This window comes from Hippocampus zosterae, chromosome 2 (assembly GCF_025434085.1).
Source record: "Hippocampus zosterae strain Florida chromosome 2, ASM2543408v3, whole genome shotgun sequence".
NCBI lineage: Eukaryota > Metazoa > Chordata > Actinopteri > Syngnathiformes > Syngnathidae > Hippocampus > Hippocampus zosterae.
Window position 1 is genome coordinate 37,728,994 of NC_067452.1, and position 18,277 is coordinate 37,747,270.

Here is an 18,277-nt window from a genome sequence, read left to right on the forward strand (position 1 = left end):
AGTTTGAACATTTTGAAAGTTCATGTCGATATAAAGCCGCAGTCTGAATTTCTGAATGACTTCTTTAATATGGATGCTCCATGGATTTAAAAAAAAAAAAAAAGTTCAGTTGCATTTAACTTTTAGGTCAGGGGTGTCAAACTCATTTTTGTCAAGGCCCACTTTGGAATTACGTCTTCCCTCGGAGGGCCGTTACGACAGTGGAACCGAATAAATGTTTAATCATCACATCGTATTATTACTTGTACACACACAAAAAAAACAACGGCTCACTAGTTTTGATAGTCAAGTATTTGTTCAATTATTGTTCAAGTGAGTGTAAACTGGGTGACAAAGTGATTGCAAAGTGTCACAATTATTTATTACATATGACAATTTGAGATTTCGATACGGATTTAAGCAAGGGTCATAGAAGTTGACACATATGACTTGCTTTCGGGGGCCACATAATATGATGTGGTGGGCCAGATTTGGCCCCCGTGTCTTGCCTTTGACATCCTGTTTTAGGTACAATATATGCATCCATCCAACGATTCTCTACACCACTTATTTGGGGTAAGCGTCTTGGGGTGCTGGAGTCTAACTGAGCTGACACCGGGCGAAAAGGCGGACTCGTAATTAATTACCTAGTCAGTTGACAAAGAGGGTACGTTTCAGAATTTAGACTGACTTCACTTCAGTCAGACGAATGTGACAACTTCTCGAACAGGGCTACATGCAAATTGAGCTCGATGAACCGAGTTGGCCTGCATCTCGTTTTCAGGGTTCTACTCTTCTGGTCTGCCGTAAAAATGCAAGGCTTGCGGAAGTACTGACGTGTTCCCGTCAGCTTGGTTGGAGTGACTGGCGACTAGCTGAGGTAGTGCCGGGTAGTGACACAGCGGCTATATCAGGTAAGAAAAGACTCTTTTTGTTCATTTTTGGACTGTTTGTTCAAACAATGACGGCCTATTTACAAGATGTTGTATTGAATTATATATTATGAATAACTTTCATTCAAAAAACAAATACCTCTGTCCTGTAAATACTAAAAAATGTAGCGGTTATAGCTAGTTGTATAGTTAGCACCGTAGAAGCGTTCCATTTTTCCGGAAGTGAGTTGTCACATTGTATCTTTTTTTCTGGGACTTGTAGTTCGACCTTTTCATTCTGCGTATATATTGAAATCGTAGTAGTGTATGCGGGGAACTACATTACCGCCGTTTTGTTCTTTAGTGGGTAGCACGTGGGAAATGTAGTTCAAATATGTCTCAGGCGGCAACTACCGAGTAAGAAACTCTTTAAAAAAACTACATCACCCGTCGATCGTCAATTTAGGCCGAAGGTCAAGATACATTTATGGCTAGTTGGCTGGTTCCTTTTCCAAGCTAATGTAAGCAACGCGACACGTTATTTTTCATACATAAACTTGTTTATGTCGCTGTTTTGCTTTCCTCTTGCTTTGGTTGGATAAATTGGCTCTTGATCGATTTTCTCCAGGCATATGCCCTCCACGTAAACGGTAGCATTTGACAGCAGCTTCTTACTGTCGACGTTTCATTAGCTAATATCACAGTGTACCAAAAGCAACCCCCGGATAATGATTTGGGTAATGCGCTCAATTCACCGCATCCTGTACATTTTTTGACGTTCTCTCTTTGCCTCGTATTTCTTTACGTCTGTGTGGGCTATGAATAGTATCGTATACAAATGCACGTTTTATGAAACTCTAATGGATTCGTGTGGCGAATAATTATCCGCTTGTTCGGTATTCTATTAACTGGCTCAACGTTTCCGTCACCTCAGCGCCTCGTTGTCCCGGTATGATTCCTATTTTGTCCGAGTGTCTGTACCCGTCCGCCCACAAACTACTGAGATCATTAGCTTACTCTTACGCTGAACATCTTTGTTTGTCTGATCGAAACATTGTTATTGAAATAGTCCGGACCATATCTTGTTTTTATCAAAATTTATGCACATTTTGGAAAATAGTTCCACTGTTTTGTGGTGTACTGGCTGGATGTTCAAAACACTGTCCCAGACGAATCTACACTTTTTTATGACCCCACCCCCTTACATGCAGAATGTCAGAAGGGGACAGCGCTGGGGAGTCAATCCATGGAAAACCATCTGTAGTTGCTACATTTTTCACACGGGCTGGACAGGTGAGCATCTTTAATAAACTAGCTTAATGGTTCAGTTGATTTATGTTAGTGGTGAAACTTAATCAATGGGACACTTCAAAGTGCAGTTTGTTAGCAAAGAAAATTGCCCATTGCACTCTTGCATTTTGCCAATTGTTAAATATTTTTACATTTATGGGGCTCACTTCTATTCATAACGCCTTTCCAAACACAGCTACAATATATGTGCTTCTTTAGTTTATATATTCAGGGAATTGACACAAGACAAGTGTTGAAACCACAGTATAAATTATTCATTTCAACTTGAGGACTATTCGGATTCATGTTCTGGTAAATGTTCAGAATTGATACAAGGTAAACTGGTGCAATATCTTTTTCAGAGGCCCTGCTGTATCGTGTGTAACTAGAGTTGATGGCTCAGAGATGATATCATCTCTGGTGGTAATGTCCACTTCTTGTTTTGTGTCATGGGAAACAGATCTATCAGTCATGGCTAGACAAATCAACGCCATACTCTGCAGTGCGATGGGCCTCCACACTTCTACTTACCGCGCTGTACATGATCAGAGTGTACATACTACAGGTAATGTTGCCTTCCCAGCATTTGTTTACAAAAGCCCAAAATTTAATTGATGTGACTTGCTTAAATCAACAAAGTAAGATGAAGTCATGCACAATGCATTTCCACGTGCTCTAAAATTTACAATGTAAATACCTGTTTGTGCTGCCGCGTGACTCATTTTATTTAATGATTTCCTATCTTGACATTTGAGACTCTTTACGTAATCCAGCTATCTCCTGTATTCTTACCGGTGTGTTCTCCTAACGTGATTGTAAAAGGGTAGGCATGTACTGGACCAAGACTCTGCTTGTTAGCAGGCTGTATCAGATCCACAGGTATGCAGGCTAAGCTTACTCGAGCTGTATTTGGATTTCTATCCGGTGAATGGCAGCTTTTAAAGTTGATGAATTCCCTAAATTCACACACACACAAAAAATTCTCGTGACTGCACACCTAAACCCGCAATCGGTGCATATCCAAACAAATACCTCAAACACAACTTCACCTTGACAACAAAGCTTAAAACGCGGCCGAGTAACCATTAACAAGGAGCTGCTCGCCAAATGGCTGTTTAAAGTCAAGGGTCAATGTGAGCTCCTCTTCACTCCTATTTCACTGCTGTCCTTTCACTTTCATTTCAGAAACACTCTCCAGCTCAAACAAAACTGCCACAGTTTATCTTGACAGGTTAACAAGATGGCAGATTTGACTTTCCTTTTCATTGAAACTGGACTTGTAGCTTGCACTTCAGACGACTCCAACCAACCATGAGTCTCGCAGTGTCAATATTCCACTTGGCTGATGTTTAAATGTCCTTATTCATAACAGCTGCGTAATGGTTGTTAGCCACTTGCAAAAAAAGAGCCCGTAACCCTTTCGGGCACAGCGGTTACGGCAGTGGACAGCTGATTGTGTGATCAGGTTACAGGGTGCATGAAAGGGTTAATTTGACCGTGCGGTTGCTTTGCAGGGTTGGTATATAGTTACTTACGCCTTGGGAATCTACCATCTGAACCTGTTCATTGCTTTTCTATCACCAAAAGTGGATCCTTCACTGCTTGACGAAGGCAAGTTCAATGTATTTTGATCTCTTTTTTTTGTTTCTCCTTTTGTGATTAGTTGGATCGGTTTTTTCTCTCTTTTTGTTGAGCACCCCTATTTATTAATATGCAAAGCTCTCATTTTTTTAGATTTCTTATTACCAGACGAGAGTTTGCACTCTTGTCGCGTAAATTAGTATTGATATGTTTTATATCTGAAGCTAAGGTCTGTGGTTTAGCCCTCATCACCCTGCCTCCTCTACAGACGAGGGCCCTGCCCTTCCGACCAAGCAGAATGAAGAGTTCCGTCCTTTCATCAGGCGGTTGCCCGAGTTCAAATTCTGGTGAGTTGAGCTGGGAGTCAAGTCTGCATTCAGAGATCAACCTAACAGATTCAACTTCACTTTGAAATTTGAAACTGTACGTCAGGGGTGTCCAAACTTTTTGCCTAGGGGGGCCAAATTTTATGTGGTAAAATGTCGGGGGGCCGACCTTGGCTGACATTCTTTACATTGAACAACAATATTGTTCAACAAATTTTAGTAAGCCAGTCTGTTTCACATTTCCATTTTTATTTTAATTTCAACAATCTTAAGAATTTCTTTTGGTTCATTTGAAACAGGTAGATCACATGCAACTGCTTATTCACTTGACTTTTTCTTAAACAGAAGTCTCCTGAGTGCAAATTGATTGATTTGAAACATAAAATGTATCACCATGACTTTTCAATAGTCACAAAACCTTTGACTCGAACAACAGGGAAATGAACAAGCAATACACATATCCACAACTGCAAGGATCATTTGAAATATGACATATCAGTCAATATAAACACGGAGTGATGTCTTGTTAACTCGTGAGTGATGCCCTCTAGTGTCTAAATGCTATTACTCATTTAGTGAATGCTATTACTCATTTAGCCACTAGAGGGAAGCAGTACTCTATGAAACATCACTCACCAGTCTACGAGACCTCAGTCACAATGCAACACGTGTTCCATTGCGCCCAACCTGCGGGCCAGACGGCATTGATTTTATGACAGGGGCCGAGGGCCGGATGAAATTCGACCGCGGGCCGGACTTTGGACATGCCTGCTGTACGTTATGTATGAATAGATGTTATGTGTTATCTTTATGAGGAATAATCTTGGGTCTGCGGTCTTTGTAGAGCTCCACGAATGCACATTTGAATGTTGTATGCAAACAGCAGGTCACCACGTGTATCCGCGCAGGGTTCGTGTTTTGCATTACAACTGCTGGAAAGGCTCATCTTTTTTCCCCCCATCTGTAAAATGTCCCAACACTTAAAAAAAAAAAAGAAAGAAACTTATTAGCGTTAAAAAATGCGATACATTGTTTCTAAATGAACTCTTTTGTTGACAGGCATTCAGCAACAAAAGGCATCGTCATTGCTATGATTTGCACATTTTTCGAAGCCTTCAACGTGCCGGTGTTCTGGCCCATACTTGTATTGTACTTCATCATGCTCTTTTGCATCACCATGAAGAGGCAGATCAAGGTAAAGATACGAACACGCAAACCTGTTCCGTTTTGATGATACGTTATTACGCAGGAATTATTTAGCTTGTGCCTTTTATTTTAAGTGATAAATCATTTGATTTTTACTAGCAAAGTCAGATGAGCCGAGGAAATTGTAGAAGGAAGTAGACTGGATGTCATTATTGTACATGCAAACTTAAGTCATAAAAGTGTTCAAGACAACACATTCAACTTACTGGTAACATGAACACATGTGACTAGAATTAACATCCTTATAAGTTTGTTAATTCAATGCATTGCACCACACAATACGTTCTGGGGTATAGATATGCAAATTAGGTAGATCTGACATGTCCGCCACATCTACGTCAGCGTTAAAACTCATACTGGTAAAGTGTTGCCGCTTTCCATGTTCATGAAAAGAAATTGTACAACCACAAATTTTGAATGGGACATTTTCATGCCACTGGATATTCATGTTTCATCGCATTTATTTGTTGGCTTATTTTCTTTTGTTTTATTTTACTGTGTGTTCCATACACAAATATATATCTTCTGGAAAAAAATGGAGACGAAATATTCTTTAGATATTTTGATATCTATAACCACGTATTTAAAGATGACGTCCGCTATTCACGGGAAATACCGCAAATAGTGACAATCGGCGTAATGTTGATGCCAATTTTGAAAGTGACAGAACATGATTTTCCTGGCCCACTTGGGAATAGATTTTCCTTCATGGGTCCCCTGAGCTAAAACAAGTTTGACGCATCTGATAACGGTAATTTTATACAGTAGTACAATAATGATATCTACCACAATATCGATATTGTCAATTGTTCCATTAAAAATGTATTCAAAGGGGAAGTCCAGTCAAAAATGTTCTTTACAGTATGTTCCATACGCCCCCAGCAAGTCTAAACGCGCTATTCAGCAGCAAAATCCACTCATTTTACAGCCACTTGCCCTCAACAGCAGATGATATCGCGGCGGCAAAAGGCTCCGCTTGCAAATGTCACACAACCAAACTCCGAAAACGGGTTCGCCGTGAAGGTCGCTGCCTGGGCCTTAGGCATTGTGATGTCATTATCAGTCGGCAGCAGATCTTCCACAAAGGGAGTATGAACTAGAATTCCGTGTTTAGACTAGTGGGGACCCACACAACATAAAATTGTGAACACAATTTTAAACGTGACTTCCCCTTTTAAATCAACCCGCTAAAGTTTTTGCGACGCACATGGGTAAGAATTAATGGTATCATCCATTCTTGGCAAGCATTCAAATGTAAGTACTCCCTTTCAGGCTGGAATAAAAAAAAGTGCTATCAGTGCATCCCTGCTCAGGCGTTAACCTTTTGTGTCAACATATACTATTCATTTGGTACACTGTGTACCACTACTAGTACTTTGTACACTATGTTATGTTCCTCAGTCTTACTCCTAAACCTCAAAAACCTTTTACATTGTTGTCTATTGCGCCACAAACATTGCACACACTCCAAACGCTGCTATTTGAGGATTACACTTTTAATTTATTATGAACTACTCTACTTCTGAACTGATTTATAGACGACACGATATGAAGTAATGAATTGTTTAACCCTTTCATGGACAGCAGGTTACTTACAGGTAATCATTATTTGTGCGTGAAAGGGTTAAATAATACAACCTGAAGCACATATTGAATGTGGTTCGCTTGTTGAGTTTGTTTCCAATATTTTTGCAATGTTCTACGAAACAGCATATACTTTTCCAAAATAATATATACAGTGATCCCTCCCTACTTCGTGGTTCGTTTATCGCGGGTTCAGTGCATCGCGGATTTTTTCAAACATTAAATTTGGATTATTTTTTTTTTAACATATACGTGGAGTACAGTACTGTATATGTTGCTCTATGTGACTCGCTGTTGTTTTGCAGCTTCTCGCGGACCGTTTGCGGACTTTATTTTTTTTTTTTTACCTGTTTATGTTAATTGGACGCTACTTTGCGGATTTTCGTTTATCGCGGGTGGTTTTGGTCCCCATTAACGAGGGATTACTGTATAGTATTAGTCTACTATATATGAGTTCTTTACATGCTGTTGACTGACTGGATGTTTCCCCCCCCCCCCCTCCCCCCACCTTTTTTTTCTTCCCCAGCATATGATCAAGTATAGATATCTACCATTCACGCATGGGAAGAGGACATACAAAGGCAAGGACGACACAGGGAAACCTTTTGCTAGTTAAAACTCCCCCTTCCCTTTGTCCTTGTATGAAAATTGCCATTGACAGTCCACGGAGACAGACAATAGGGGCTCAGATCATTTTTTTGTAAGGGGACGGTTACATGGAAAGAAAAAAAAAAGACAATTTTGATCGGCGTTTGACAGTGGCTGTATGAGCCTCCTGAAGACGCAGATCAAAAATAGTCTGCAAGTGTTGCCTTTGTCCGCTAGGATGGATGGCGTAAGGGGGGTTCTCGAGATGATTCTCGTCCTAAATTTAAATTTGGCCAACATTTGTTAGTAGTTAGTGAGCCTCGGTGCTGCCTTTTGCCTTTTATAGCCTACTCGTTATGGAAGTGGTCACCAGGAACCACAGTGAAAAACATTTGCTCCAGCTTCATAAAGTTTGCACACACACCCCACCCCCATGTTAGCCTTCCATGATTTTTGCTGAATATTTTGTGACAGCAAGTTGTTTGCTCCACGCGATGAAAGTGAGTCATGCCAAATATTGGTACATGATCAATTTGAAAGACGACAATTTTGTTTTTTAGATGAAACGGTTTCATCTGCGCTCAAAAAATACTCTCCTGCTCTGAAAAAAATCACAAGGCCGTCCTCAGAGCTAAATTTGGATCGGCGGCATTTCGTTCGAATCAAAGTATTTCAGTTGATTGACGGAAGGCTTGAATGGACTATTTTCAGGTCTTAATACCCATTGATTTCCTGGTCGATGTGTTGAAGGCTCCCCCACCCGAGCTCCGTCATTGGACGCACACATACGTGACACCAACACATTTAATTCCACACTCATGCCACTCATCGCTCAAATTTGTTCCGGGACGGCGTATTTTGCTCGAAAGAGCAAGTCCTGGAATTCGCTGTGCCTCAGATCTCAACACCGACAAAAGACAGCACACCTCGCCTTCACGAGGGGCCACCCGAAAGCAGTTTGTCACGAGCTCCGTTGGCTGTTTGACTCTATTTTGGATTCGTTGAATAATCAGCGACTCAATTTGCTGGGCGATTTGGAACGTGGTGAGGGCAACTCTCGGTGGGGCTCTGTCAGGCTTTCTGAGCGCATGGGGAGTCTTTGGGAGAAGCAAAATTCACTCTTGGGAGGATTGGTGTTTCAAAAGCCTGCGTGCCATTCATTGAGATGACTTTAGATTAGCTCTTGTGTTCACTTCTAACTTGTTTGTTCTTCATAAAACATGACAGTCATTCCAAGCAAACTGTTGTTTCTTTCTTTTGCAGAGGAAACATAAGAAAACTGAAATTGAGGGCTTTTATTATGTCAAATGGATGAAGTGGGTGACGATCACACTTTTGTTTTTTTTCCCCCCTTTCTGCGGGGTGTCCCTGACAACTTTTTTTTTAAATCTATCTATACATCTATATTTTTTGTTTTGTTTTGGAAACTCGCCCTTACCGAACTGAGATCCATGCTGTCGTAAGGGAACACCACAATATTTTCCTGTAAAAAGTGGCTTTCAAAGGGTTGTTGAAAAGATTTGTACATATATATATCTTGAAATATGACATTTGAGATTTATTTTTGTTCCCCCCCACCACCTTTTCAACCAAGATCGCTATTCATTTGCTAGTGTTTAAAATAAATTTCATCTGAAATTGTTAAGAGCAGAACTGGTTAATCTTGTTCTCAATGTCATGCATTCAATCTGTTTCTCATGACTCGCATGTTCTTCTTTTCTTGTGTAACTGTTCAAATGTTGGTTTTAATAACTTAAGTGTCATTTTTTTTCAACTTCAAATGCTATTAAAAATGAGATGTCCCTTGAAACAGTACAAAGATACATGTGCTTCTATTTTTATTTTATTTTTTCACACGATCACCTTGAGTTACGGTTAAGCCTTTGCACGGGTTCTGCCACTGCCCTTTTACTGATTCGTCTCTCTGTGAAGTTTTGACAGACATGACAAGTAGCCGCATCGATGACCCCCCTGTATGATGTTGCAACCATAAACGGTGAATTTTTGCAATGCGACCGTTATCCTTTGGTAAGTTGAAAGAAACTGCGTTGTGTCGGACGCCCGTCTGCTGATTATTTGGAAACATTGGATAAGGGGCACCATTCTGTGGGTTCTACAATGTATCTGTAAAACAGCTTGCTATGAATGGTGTTTTGTGGCACCGGCTACAATAAGAGAATGTGAAGTAAAGTGTTAACATGCGGTGGTGGGGGATGGGGGGGGGGGGTCTTGCAAATCATTTGTGTTGGTGCGCATCACATTTGCAAGTGGATGTGACGTGGCTGACGGGGTGAATAAATGTATTTACTTGTGACCTCGTGTCCTTTTACATCACCTAACTTCAGCTGCCACTGCTGTTTTCCAGCCAAGTTTGATATTTTGTTAGAATGAAAGAAAGAAAAAAAAAAGAAATAGTGGACAGCAACTACTGTTTTGACCTCCGTTGATTAACAACGTCGTTTTCTTTGGCCGAGATTGTTTTCGCCCGGGCTCAATAGAGTTTTCACAGCCGGTGGAGATTTCTGTTTGCATCCTGATTTGTGAATCCCTCATCCTTTGCAGACACTCATGCCAATTCTAATCATGCATTCCAAAGTGCATGGAAATGTCCACGGAGGCGGGGGACTTGCCAATAGAAGCGTCGCGTTACCTATTAAATTATAAAAGTGCCATCTTGACAGGGCTTGGAAACGATGGCAGCGAAAAGCACGAGGCGTGTTCTTGTCTCTCTGTGCGTGATGGGGTACGTTTGGCACACGCGGTCTCAGTGTGACTCCCAGTTCAACCTGAACGGAGATTATTTGCTCGGCGGACTCTTTGACATTCACGCGAGTAGCTCAGTCAGCCACGAGAGGCCGGAAGCCATTCGCTGCTCCAGGTAAGTCGCCAAACATCTGAAACCAACAGTCTCCGCCATCATTGAAATACATGTCGTGAATGGCGACATCAAAATTTACTCTGTGCAAACGTGTCCTAATCCGCTTCTTCTTGCAGTCAAGAGTTCAGTCTGTCAAGTTATCGACGGTTCCAGCTGATGAGATTTTCCGTGGAGCAGATCAATAACTCGAGCCGACTCCTGCCCAACGTTTCCCTGGGCTACAAGATATTTGACCATTGCTCCATTTCGAAGAATTTCCCCAGTATTTTTGACCTGATTTCAGCCAATGGCTTGATCCGCCCCTGGAGTGAAGACCACCTGCATCTGTCGGCGGCCTCCAACGTCGTCGGCGTGGTGGGTCCTTTTACCAGCACCGACACTCTGACGGTGGCGCCACTCTTCATGATGGATCTCATTCCGCTGGTAACTCTACGACTACTCAAGTAATTTACACACAGTGTCTATTATAATGAAGTGTGCACTGAGGCAAATGTACGTACTTTGATCCTTCCAGATCCATTTGGAGACGAGTCAAATCATGATTGGCAGGCACATGACAAAAAAAGCACGTACTGATTTGAGCTTTTACTTCAGTTACCTTAAGCGCAGGGTAAACAATTTTAGCCTTACTTTTCCAAAACCTGTATATCAGTTTGGCAGAATCTCAACCAGTCCCTCTTTTTCCACAAATTGTGATTTTCAGTTATCTTCTCTCATCCAAATGAAAATGCAGTTTAATTAATTGAACTAAATTCAGTCAATGCTGAGAAATGGAAAAATCACCAATCTCAAAGGATGTTCATTCAGTTGTTGAAATTTGGAAAAAAAACAAAGCTGATTATAGACATGGCGCTGCTAAAGTCATTATAAATGGTAACTTTCTGACATTAAGGAATAGTAAAATGATACGGAGTGATTTCTGAACTGAAATAGAATAAAGGAAGTGTAGAGTGGGGGCGGCTTTTGTCGGCAAGCATCAGCATAGTGAGTGAGCGCCCGATTGGTCAACACTTTTTCTGGGTGATTCATATTTACGTAAAACTATTGGAACGAGGGCGGCCCGGTAGTCCAGTGGTTAGCACGTCGGCTTCACAGTGCAGAGGTACCGGGTTCGATTCCGGCTCCGGTCTCCCTGTGTGGAGTTTGCATGTTCTCCCCGGGCCCGCGTGGGTTTTCTCCGGGTGCTCCGGTTTCCTCCCACATTCCAAAAACATGCATGGCAGGCTGATTGAACACTCCAAATTGTCCCTCGGTGTGAGTGTGAGCGTGGATGGTTGTTCGTCTGTGTGTGCCCTGCGATTGGCTGGCAACCGATTCAGGGTGTCCCCCGCCTACTGCCCGCAGATGGCTGGGATAGGCTCCAGCACCCCCCGCGACCCTAGTGAGGATCAAGCGGTATGGAAGATGAATGAATGAATGAATGAAGTGTAGAGTGACTTTCGGGACCGGCTGTCAATAAAGAGTTTGTTTTCAGAATTGTTTTGGATGAACTACTGCAGTTCATCACTAGCTTAAGTCACATCCGTGTGCTCATTTTTTTTTTTTTTTTGTTGACCGAAAACTGACGAGTCCTCCGTCACTCCTTCAACAGGTCAGCTACGGCGCCGCCAGCTCGGACTTCTCGGAAAAAGCGAAATATTCCTCGTTCCTGCGCACCGTGCATTCCAACAAAGACAGCGTCAAAGTGATCGTGGCCATCTTGCAGCACTTCCGCTGGGAGTGGGTGGCCTTCCTCAACAGCAACGACGCTTACGGCAACGACGGCCTGGCGCTCTTCAGGAAGATCATTCACCATACGGACATTTGTCTGGCCTTCGCCACGTATCTTCAACCAAAGTCAAATTACTCCGAAATGTTCCAGCACATCGAATCGCTTAGGATCAAAACCATTGTGGTTTTTGCGCCCAAACTGCTAGCCGAGGCGCTCGTCGAGTCAGCGACGCTGCTGGGCGTCACGGGCAAGGTGTGGCTCGCGGTTGACACCTGGTCCCTAAGCGAGAAGCTCCCCAAGATTAAAGGCATCGAAAAAATCGGGACGGTGCTGGGAGTGTCTCAGCCCGTGTTGACGATACCCGGCTTCACGGAATTCCTCCTCGCTACCCAAAGTAAAGATCCTTGTCCCGATGCGGAGGAGCTTCCGTTTTGCAATCAGATTTGCAACTGCTCGACTCTGAGTACGCGGGATATCCTCTCGATGGACCCGTCCTACTCTTTTTCAGTTTATTCGGCCGTGTACGCCATTGCGCACGCCTTACACAACGTCTTGCGATGTGAGGAGCGCACGTGTCAGGGGAATATTTCAGTTTTCCCCCACAAGGTGAGCGGCTTTTTAGTCAAACCGTTTGAACTGTTCACATTCATATTTCTCGGTTAATCTTCCTCATGTCATTTTTTTTTTTCAAGTGGGTGTTAGTTTTTTGATATCATAACATACTAGTACAACATACTGCGCATATCAGGAAAAAAAAGGCGACTGTGAGATGCTTTCGTGGTAATTAAATTGCATTCCGATAGAATTAGGAGTCGGCAATCTATTAAAATACTTTGGAAATTCATTCAATTCATCTTCCGTACCGCTTGATCCTCACTAGGGTCGCGGGGGGTGCTGGAGCCCATCCCAGCCGTCTGCGGGCAGTAGGCGGGGGACACCCTGAATCGGTTGCCAGCCAATCGCAGGGCACACATAGACGAACAACCATCCACGCTCACACTCACACTTAGGGACAATTTAGAGTGTTCAATCAGCCTGCCATGCATGTTTTTGGGAATGTGGGAGGAAACCGGAGCACCCGGAGAAAACCCACGCAGGCCCGGGGAGAACATGCAAACTCCACACAGGGAGGCCGGAGCTGGAATCGAACCCGGTACCTCTGCACTGTGAAGCCCACGTGCTAACCACTGGACTACCGGGCCGCCTTACTTTGGAAATGTTACAACTTTAATTTTATTTTGCTGTTATATTTGTTATATAAGTAAACTCTTATTTAAAATGAAATGCACACGCTGTTTCCTTTTTAGGTTCTGGTGGAGCTGAAGAAGTCAAACTTCACGCTGCTGAACCAGCGCGTTCAATTTGATGACAACGGAGACCCCAATTTCGGCTCTTATTCCATCGTTTTCTGGAACAAGAGCGGCGATATAGAGGAGATTGGATTCTATGAATTTCGGTCCGCAGTCAGCTTTGTCATCGACGAGACCAAAATTCGCTGGCATGGCAACTGGAAGGTAGCTGAGAGGGCCGCGGGCTCAAATCGGCCCGGCCTCCAAGCAAGAATCGCGGAATCCGACAAGTTGTCTTATGTTTGTGTTTATGTTGCGCAGGTGCCAACGTCACAGTGCTCTCACAAATGTCCTGTTGGATTTGCAAAGAAGCAAGAAGGAATTCACAAGTGCTGCTTCACCTGTGAGGAATGTCCAAATGGAACCTATATCAACATCACCGGTAAGTCGGTCGCGACAGAGCAACAGGTCAGTTAATGTTTGAAAGTACCCTAAAAAGCGCTCCGAAAACCATCCCATTTTATCCAAAGCCGAAATTACGCCTTATAATCGGATGCGCTTCACGCATGGATCAATATTCAGATTTCTTGGACGTACTATTTTAAATGTTCTGCGAAGCCCTTTGTTACAGCTGCAGCCGTTGTGAAAGCGCGATATAAATAAAGCTGCCTTGGATTGGATTGTGGTCCCTTTAGCATAGCTCCATCTAGTGGACGCATAACGCAACCTCAGCCAATGCTGTAGCTTCTATTCTACGCTACTTATAATCCGGTGCGCCCTATACATGAAAACCGTTTTAAAATAGGAGATTCATTGAAGGTGCGCCTTATACTCCGAAGCGCCGTATAGTCCAGAAAATCCGATATACTCCCGCGGGATCTTGAGCGACACCGGAACACTTCCAATTTAAGGCCAATTACACAATCAGCATGTCTGCTTTTCCTAAGATAATTGACATCACCTTTGTTGGTTATTCCATACATTTCCTTCAATGTATATTTTTCCCTCATAATATTGTTTCATCTTCATCTTCCGTACCGCTTGATCCTCACTAGGGTCGCGGGGGGTGCTGGAGCCCATCCCAGCCGTCTCCGGGCAGTAGGCGGGGGACACCCTGAATCGGTTGCCAGCCAATCGCGGGGCACACATAGACGAACAACCATCCACGCTCACACTCACACCTAGGGACAATTTAGAGTGTTCAATCAGCCTGCCATGCATATTTTTTTTTGGAATGTGGGAGGAAACCGGAGCACCCGGAGAAAATACCCAGGGCGGCCCGGTAGTCCAGTGGTTAGCACGTCGGCTTCACAGTGCAGAGGTACCGGGTTCGATTCCAGCTCCGGTCTCCCTGTGTGGAGTTTGCATGTTCTCCCCGGGCCTGCGTGGGTTTTCTCCGGGTGCTCCGGTTTCCTCCCACATTCCAAAAACATGCGTGGCAGGCCGATTGAACACTCTAAATTGTCCCGAGGTGTGAGTGTGAGTGCGAATGGTTGTTCGTTTCTGTGTGCCCTGCGATTGGCCGGCAACCGATTCAGGGTGTCCCCCGCCTACTGCCCGAAGACAGCTGGGATAGGCTCCAGCACCCCCCCCCGACCCTAGTGAGGATCAAGCGGCTCGGAAGATGAATGAATGATGAATATTGTTTCGTTGCAATGCAGCTGTCTTCCAATTAGCATAATAATAATTGAACCTACCTAATTGGCTGGAAGACATGACAGAGCTCTATTCCTGGGTGGATTTTTTTAAACATTGCTAACCATCATAAAATGTAATAATAATAATAAATAAGCCACTGCAGCGATAGTGAAAACTCATTAGCATTTTTTTATTCATAACACATTAACTACATGATGATAATCAAGGCTTAGCGGGACATTTGGTGACACAGGCACCCCCGGCAGCCTCTGTTTCCATTGCAAATTTCCAAAAATTGCAACATCGAACTGTCTCGTGCGTGTTCACGTTGGAGAGGGGGTGTGGCTTTGAGCTTGAAAGCCTAGTTTGAAACCCGATTCCCATGTCGGAAGCTTCACGTCAAGCCGCCTAACTTTTGTCAAGCTAATGTTAAAGATGCCGACTCACAAAGCGCCCCCGCCTGCTTTTGTGTACGTCACAGAGGACGCGTACACGTGCGTGGACTGTAAGGAGACGGAGTGGTCGTCCGAAGCCAGCACATCTTGCACCCTGCGAAAAGTGGAGTACGTCTCATTCAAGGACCTCGCCGCCGTGTTAATCATTACGGCAACCTTGCTCTTGCTGGGCCTGGCGCTCAGCATGTGCGCCGTCTTTGCCCTCAACTACAACACGCCGGTGGTCAGGTCCGCCGGCGGCCACATGTGCTTCCTCATTTTGGGCTGCCTCAGTCTGAGCAGCCTGAGTATCATCTTTTTTTTTTGGCAAGCCCTCCGTTTTCTCCTGTGTCTTGAGCTTTGTGCCCTTTTGCTTGCTTTTCTCGACGTGCCTGGCCTGTTTCGTGGTGCGCTCCTTCCAGATTGTATGCATTTTCAAAATGGCCGCCAAGTTCCCCCAACTACACGGCTGGTGGATAAAATATCACGGTCAGTGGCTGGTTGTCGCCGGGACGTTTGTCACGCAGTGCGTCGTGACTTCGATAAGCTTTTGGATCGCTACCCCCAAGCCGTCCAATGAGACAACATGGTCTCCTGACAAAGTCATTCTGGGCTGTGAAATCAGTGCCCAGGCGACCGTGGGTCCGACAGTTTTGCTCGTGTGTTTGAGCACCCTCTGCTTCATTTTCTCCTATATGGGGAAGGACCTCCCCAAAAATTACAACGAGGCCAAAGCCATCACCTTCTGCTTGCTCCTGCTGATCCTCACCTGGATCATCTTTGTGACCATTTGTTTGCTTTACAGGGGCAAGTTTGTCCAAAGCCTGAATGCTATGGCGGTGCTCTCCAGCCTCTACTCTTTCCTCTTGTGGTATTTCCTCCCAAAATGTTACATCATTATATTTCAACCCCACAAAAACACACCGCAGTACTTCCAAGGCCTAATCCAGAATTACACCAAAACAATTAGCCAGTAGTGGCCTGCAGTGATTGACACTCTAACTAAAAATAAAAATAAAACTAATTCTTCATTTGAAACGACTACAATAGGTCCATTTTGCACGTTCCCCCCCCCCCCCTAGTTTTTTTTTCTCCAGATTTTGCATTTGGGGGTTTATTTCACCGTCCACCCCCCCCCCCTCTCCATTTTTAATTTAAGTCCTTGAATGTTTGTCATAGTTTTTTGAAGAATTACTTGGGGGGGTGGGGGGGATGTAAATAGATAAATGGATCAATTCAAAGTTCTCCAGTTGCCACCAGAGGCCACTCTTCTCCTTTCTCAACGAGTGGAAGGACGCGCAGGTGCCTCGGTCCGTCCAGTAATAATAACACTGCCAGTAAGTTAAAAGTAACAAAACCAGGGAGTTAAAGTTGAAAAAACGTTCGACAAAGATAAAAGCACCGTCACTGAAGAAAAGAGGGTCATGAGAGGGAAATCTGAAGACTGACATTGGAAAATAAGAATATCAAAATTATTAAGCTTGCTTTTTTAACGTCAATTTTATATTTCACTAGTGTCTTTTTCAATGTGAATTAGTTCCCAATAATTATTTTTTCTCCACTGACAATAATTGTTTCCTATGCCATAATAATAATAATAATATCAACACTAGATGACACATTTCCCATTAGATGAAAACGGCTGTCCGTACAAGGATTCGAATCCTTACACCACCATTCTTGTGTGGAATTAGCACGCCTGCGTTCACCCCGTGCCTGCGCTGATTTTCTCCGGTTGGAGCCCTGTTTGTGACAGTTTATGCCTCGCGATCGGCAGACGACCCCTTCAGGCCGGATACGCCGCTCCGCGGTCAATGACAGCTGCGGGGTGCCCGCGACAAATATTAGGCACAAATATTAGGCCTGCTCGTCAGGTGCCTATAGTTGTGATTAAAACAAAGTCAGAGGGAATTTATGATGCGAATTTTAAATTCAGGACAATGTATTACTAGCCAAAACATTAGCCATTAGCCATACATGCACATTCTTTTGAAGTCCAGAATCGAGAAAAATGAAACTTTTCCATTTGCTATACTTGTGTCAGTTGAGGGGCTCGTTGTTTTTGAATGCGTGGCTCTACTTTACGAAATGGCAAAAGGAGAGATGGTTTCCGTTTGAACGCAGCTTTATTCAAAGAATGTGCCTGCGGGACGATCGAAAACGTTACTCTTCTCGGTAACGGAATAACTTCCTGCTTTCACTCACTTCAACAGCCAATCAGAAGCTTGCAACATAAAATCATGTCTCAGCAATTATTAAACACAACGGAATCACTTCCTGCTTTCACTCACTTCAACAGCCAATCAGAAGGTAGCAACATAAAAACATATCGAAGCAATCATGAAACAACAGAATGTAATTCAGGTCATCTTAACATGATGTAATAGTAATAGTATGATGCCGAAACATAAAATGATAATAACTAATAACATATCACAAGCTTACATTTGTGATAGTAGCCGCTGAAATGTTTTTCTTTGCTCAAAACTGTCCCATCCATCCATCCATCCATTTTTCATCCGTGTGTATCCTTAGATCAAGTGTGAACATGTAATCCACAATAAAATACTAAATGACACACCAGGCCCCGAATGTATTGAAAGTGTAGCGAGAGCACGCATGGGGAGCGGAAAGACTTTTCCGGGGGGGGTTAGTGGTCATTTCCCGGCGCTCAATTGGCATTTTGTTGCGGCTATTCCCTGCGACTGGACGGGGAGGATGAACCGTGAAATTAGGGAACGAATTGCTAAATAGTGCCACTTGACATGGCATATGGCGCCGTGGGGGGGAGCAGCTCAATGCTGACACCGACAAATTGACGATTTCATACCGATTTCCCACGCACACGTTGCTTAACTCAACGGCCACGATTTGGTGGCTTGGCCTAATAATTATAGAGCA

At 43.6% G+C, this 18,277-nt stretch overlaps 2 protein-coding genes across 2 annotated transcripts; both read left to right on the plus strand.

The window, feature by feature from the left end:
• Window positions 1–770: 770 nt before the first annotated feature.
• rer1 (retention in endoplasmic reticulum sorting receptor 1) lies at window positions 771–9,227 on the plus strand. The gene is made up of 7 exons (XM_052059347.1): window positions 771–893; window positions 2,063–2,144; window positions 2,602–2,706; window positions 3,656–3,750; window positions 3,986–4,069; window positions 5,108–5,243; window positions 7,365–9,227. Exons 2-7 carry the CDS (start codon window positions 2,064–2,066, stop codon window positions 7,452–7,454), a joined length of 591 nt encoding a protein of 196 aa, XP_051915307.1. The 5' UTR covers window positions 771–893; window position 2,063; the 3' UTR covers window positions 7,455–9,227.
• A 56-nt stretch (window positions 9,228–9,283) lies between these two features.
• LOC127596524 (taste receptor type 1 member 1) lies at window positions 9,284–16,464 on the plus strand. Its single transcript, XM_052059202.1, is given in 7 exon segments — window positions 9,284–10,304; window positions 10,421–10,727; window positions 11,896–12,621; window positions 13,323–13,529; window positions 13,626–13,746; window positions 15,424–15,692; window positions 15,694–16,464. Coding segments are annotated over 7 exon segments (2,475 nt in total). The 5' UTR covers window positions 9,284–10,119; the 3' UTR covers window positions 16,354–16,464.
• The last annotated feature ends 1,813 nt before the right edge of the window (window positions 16,465–18,277 follow it).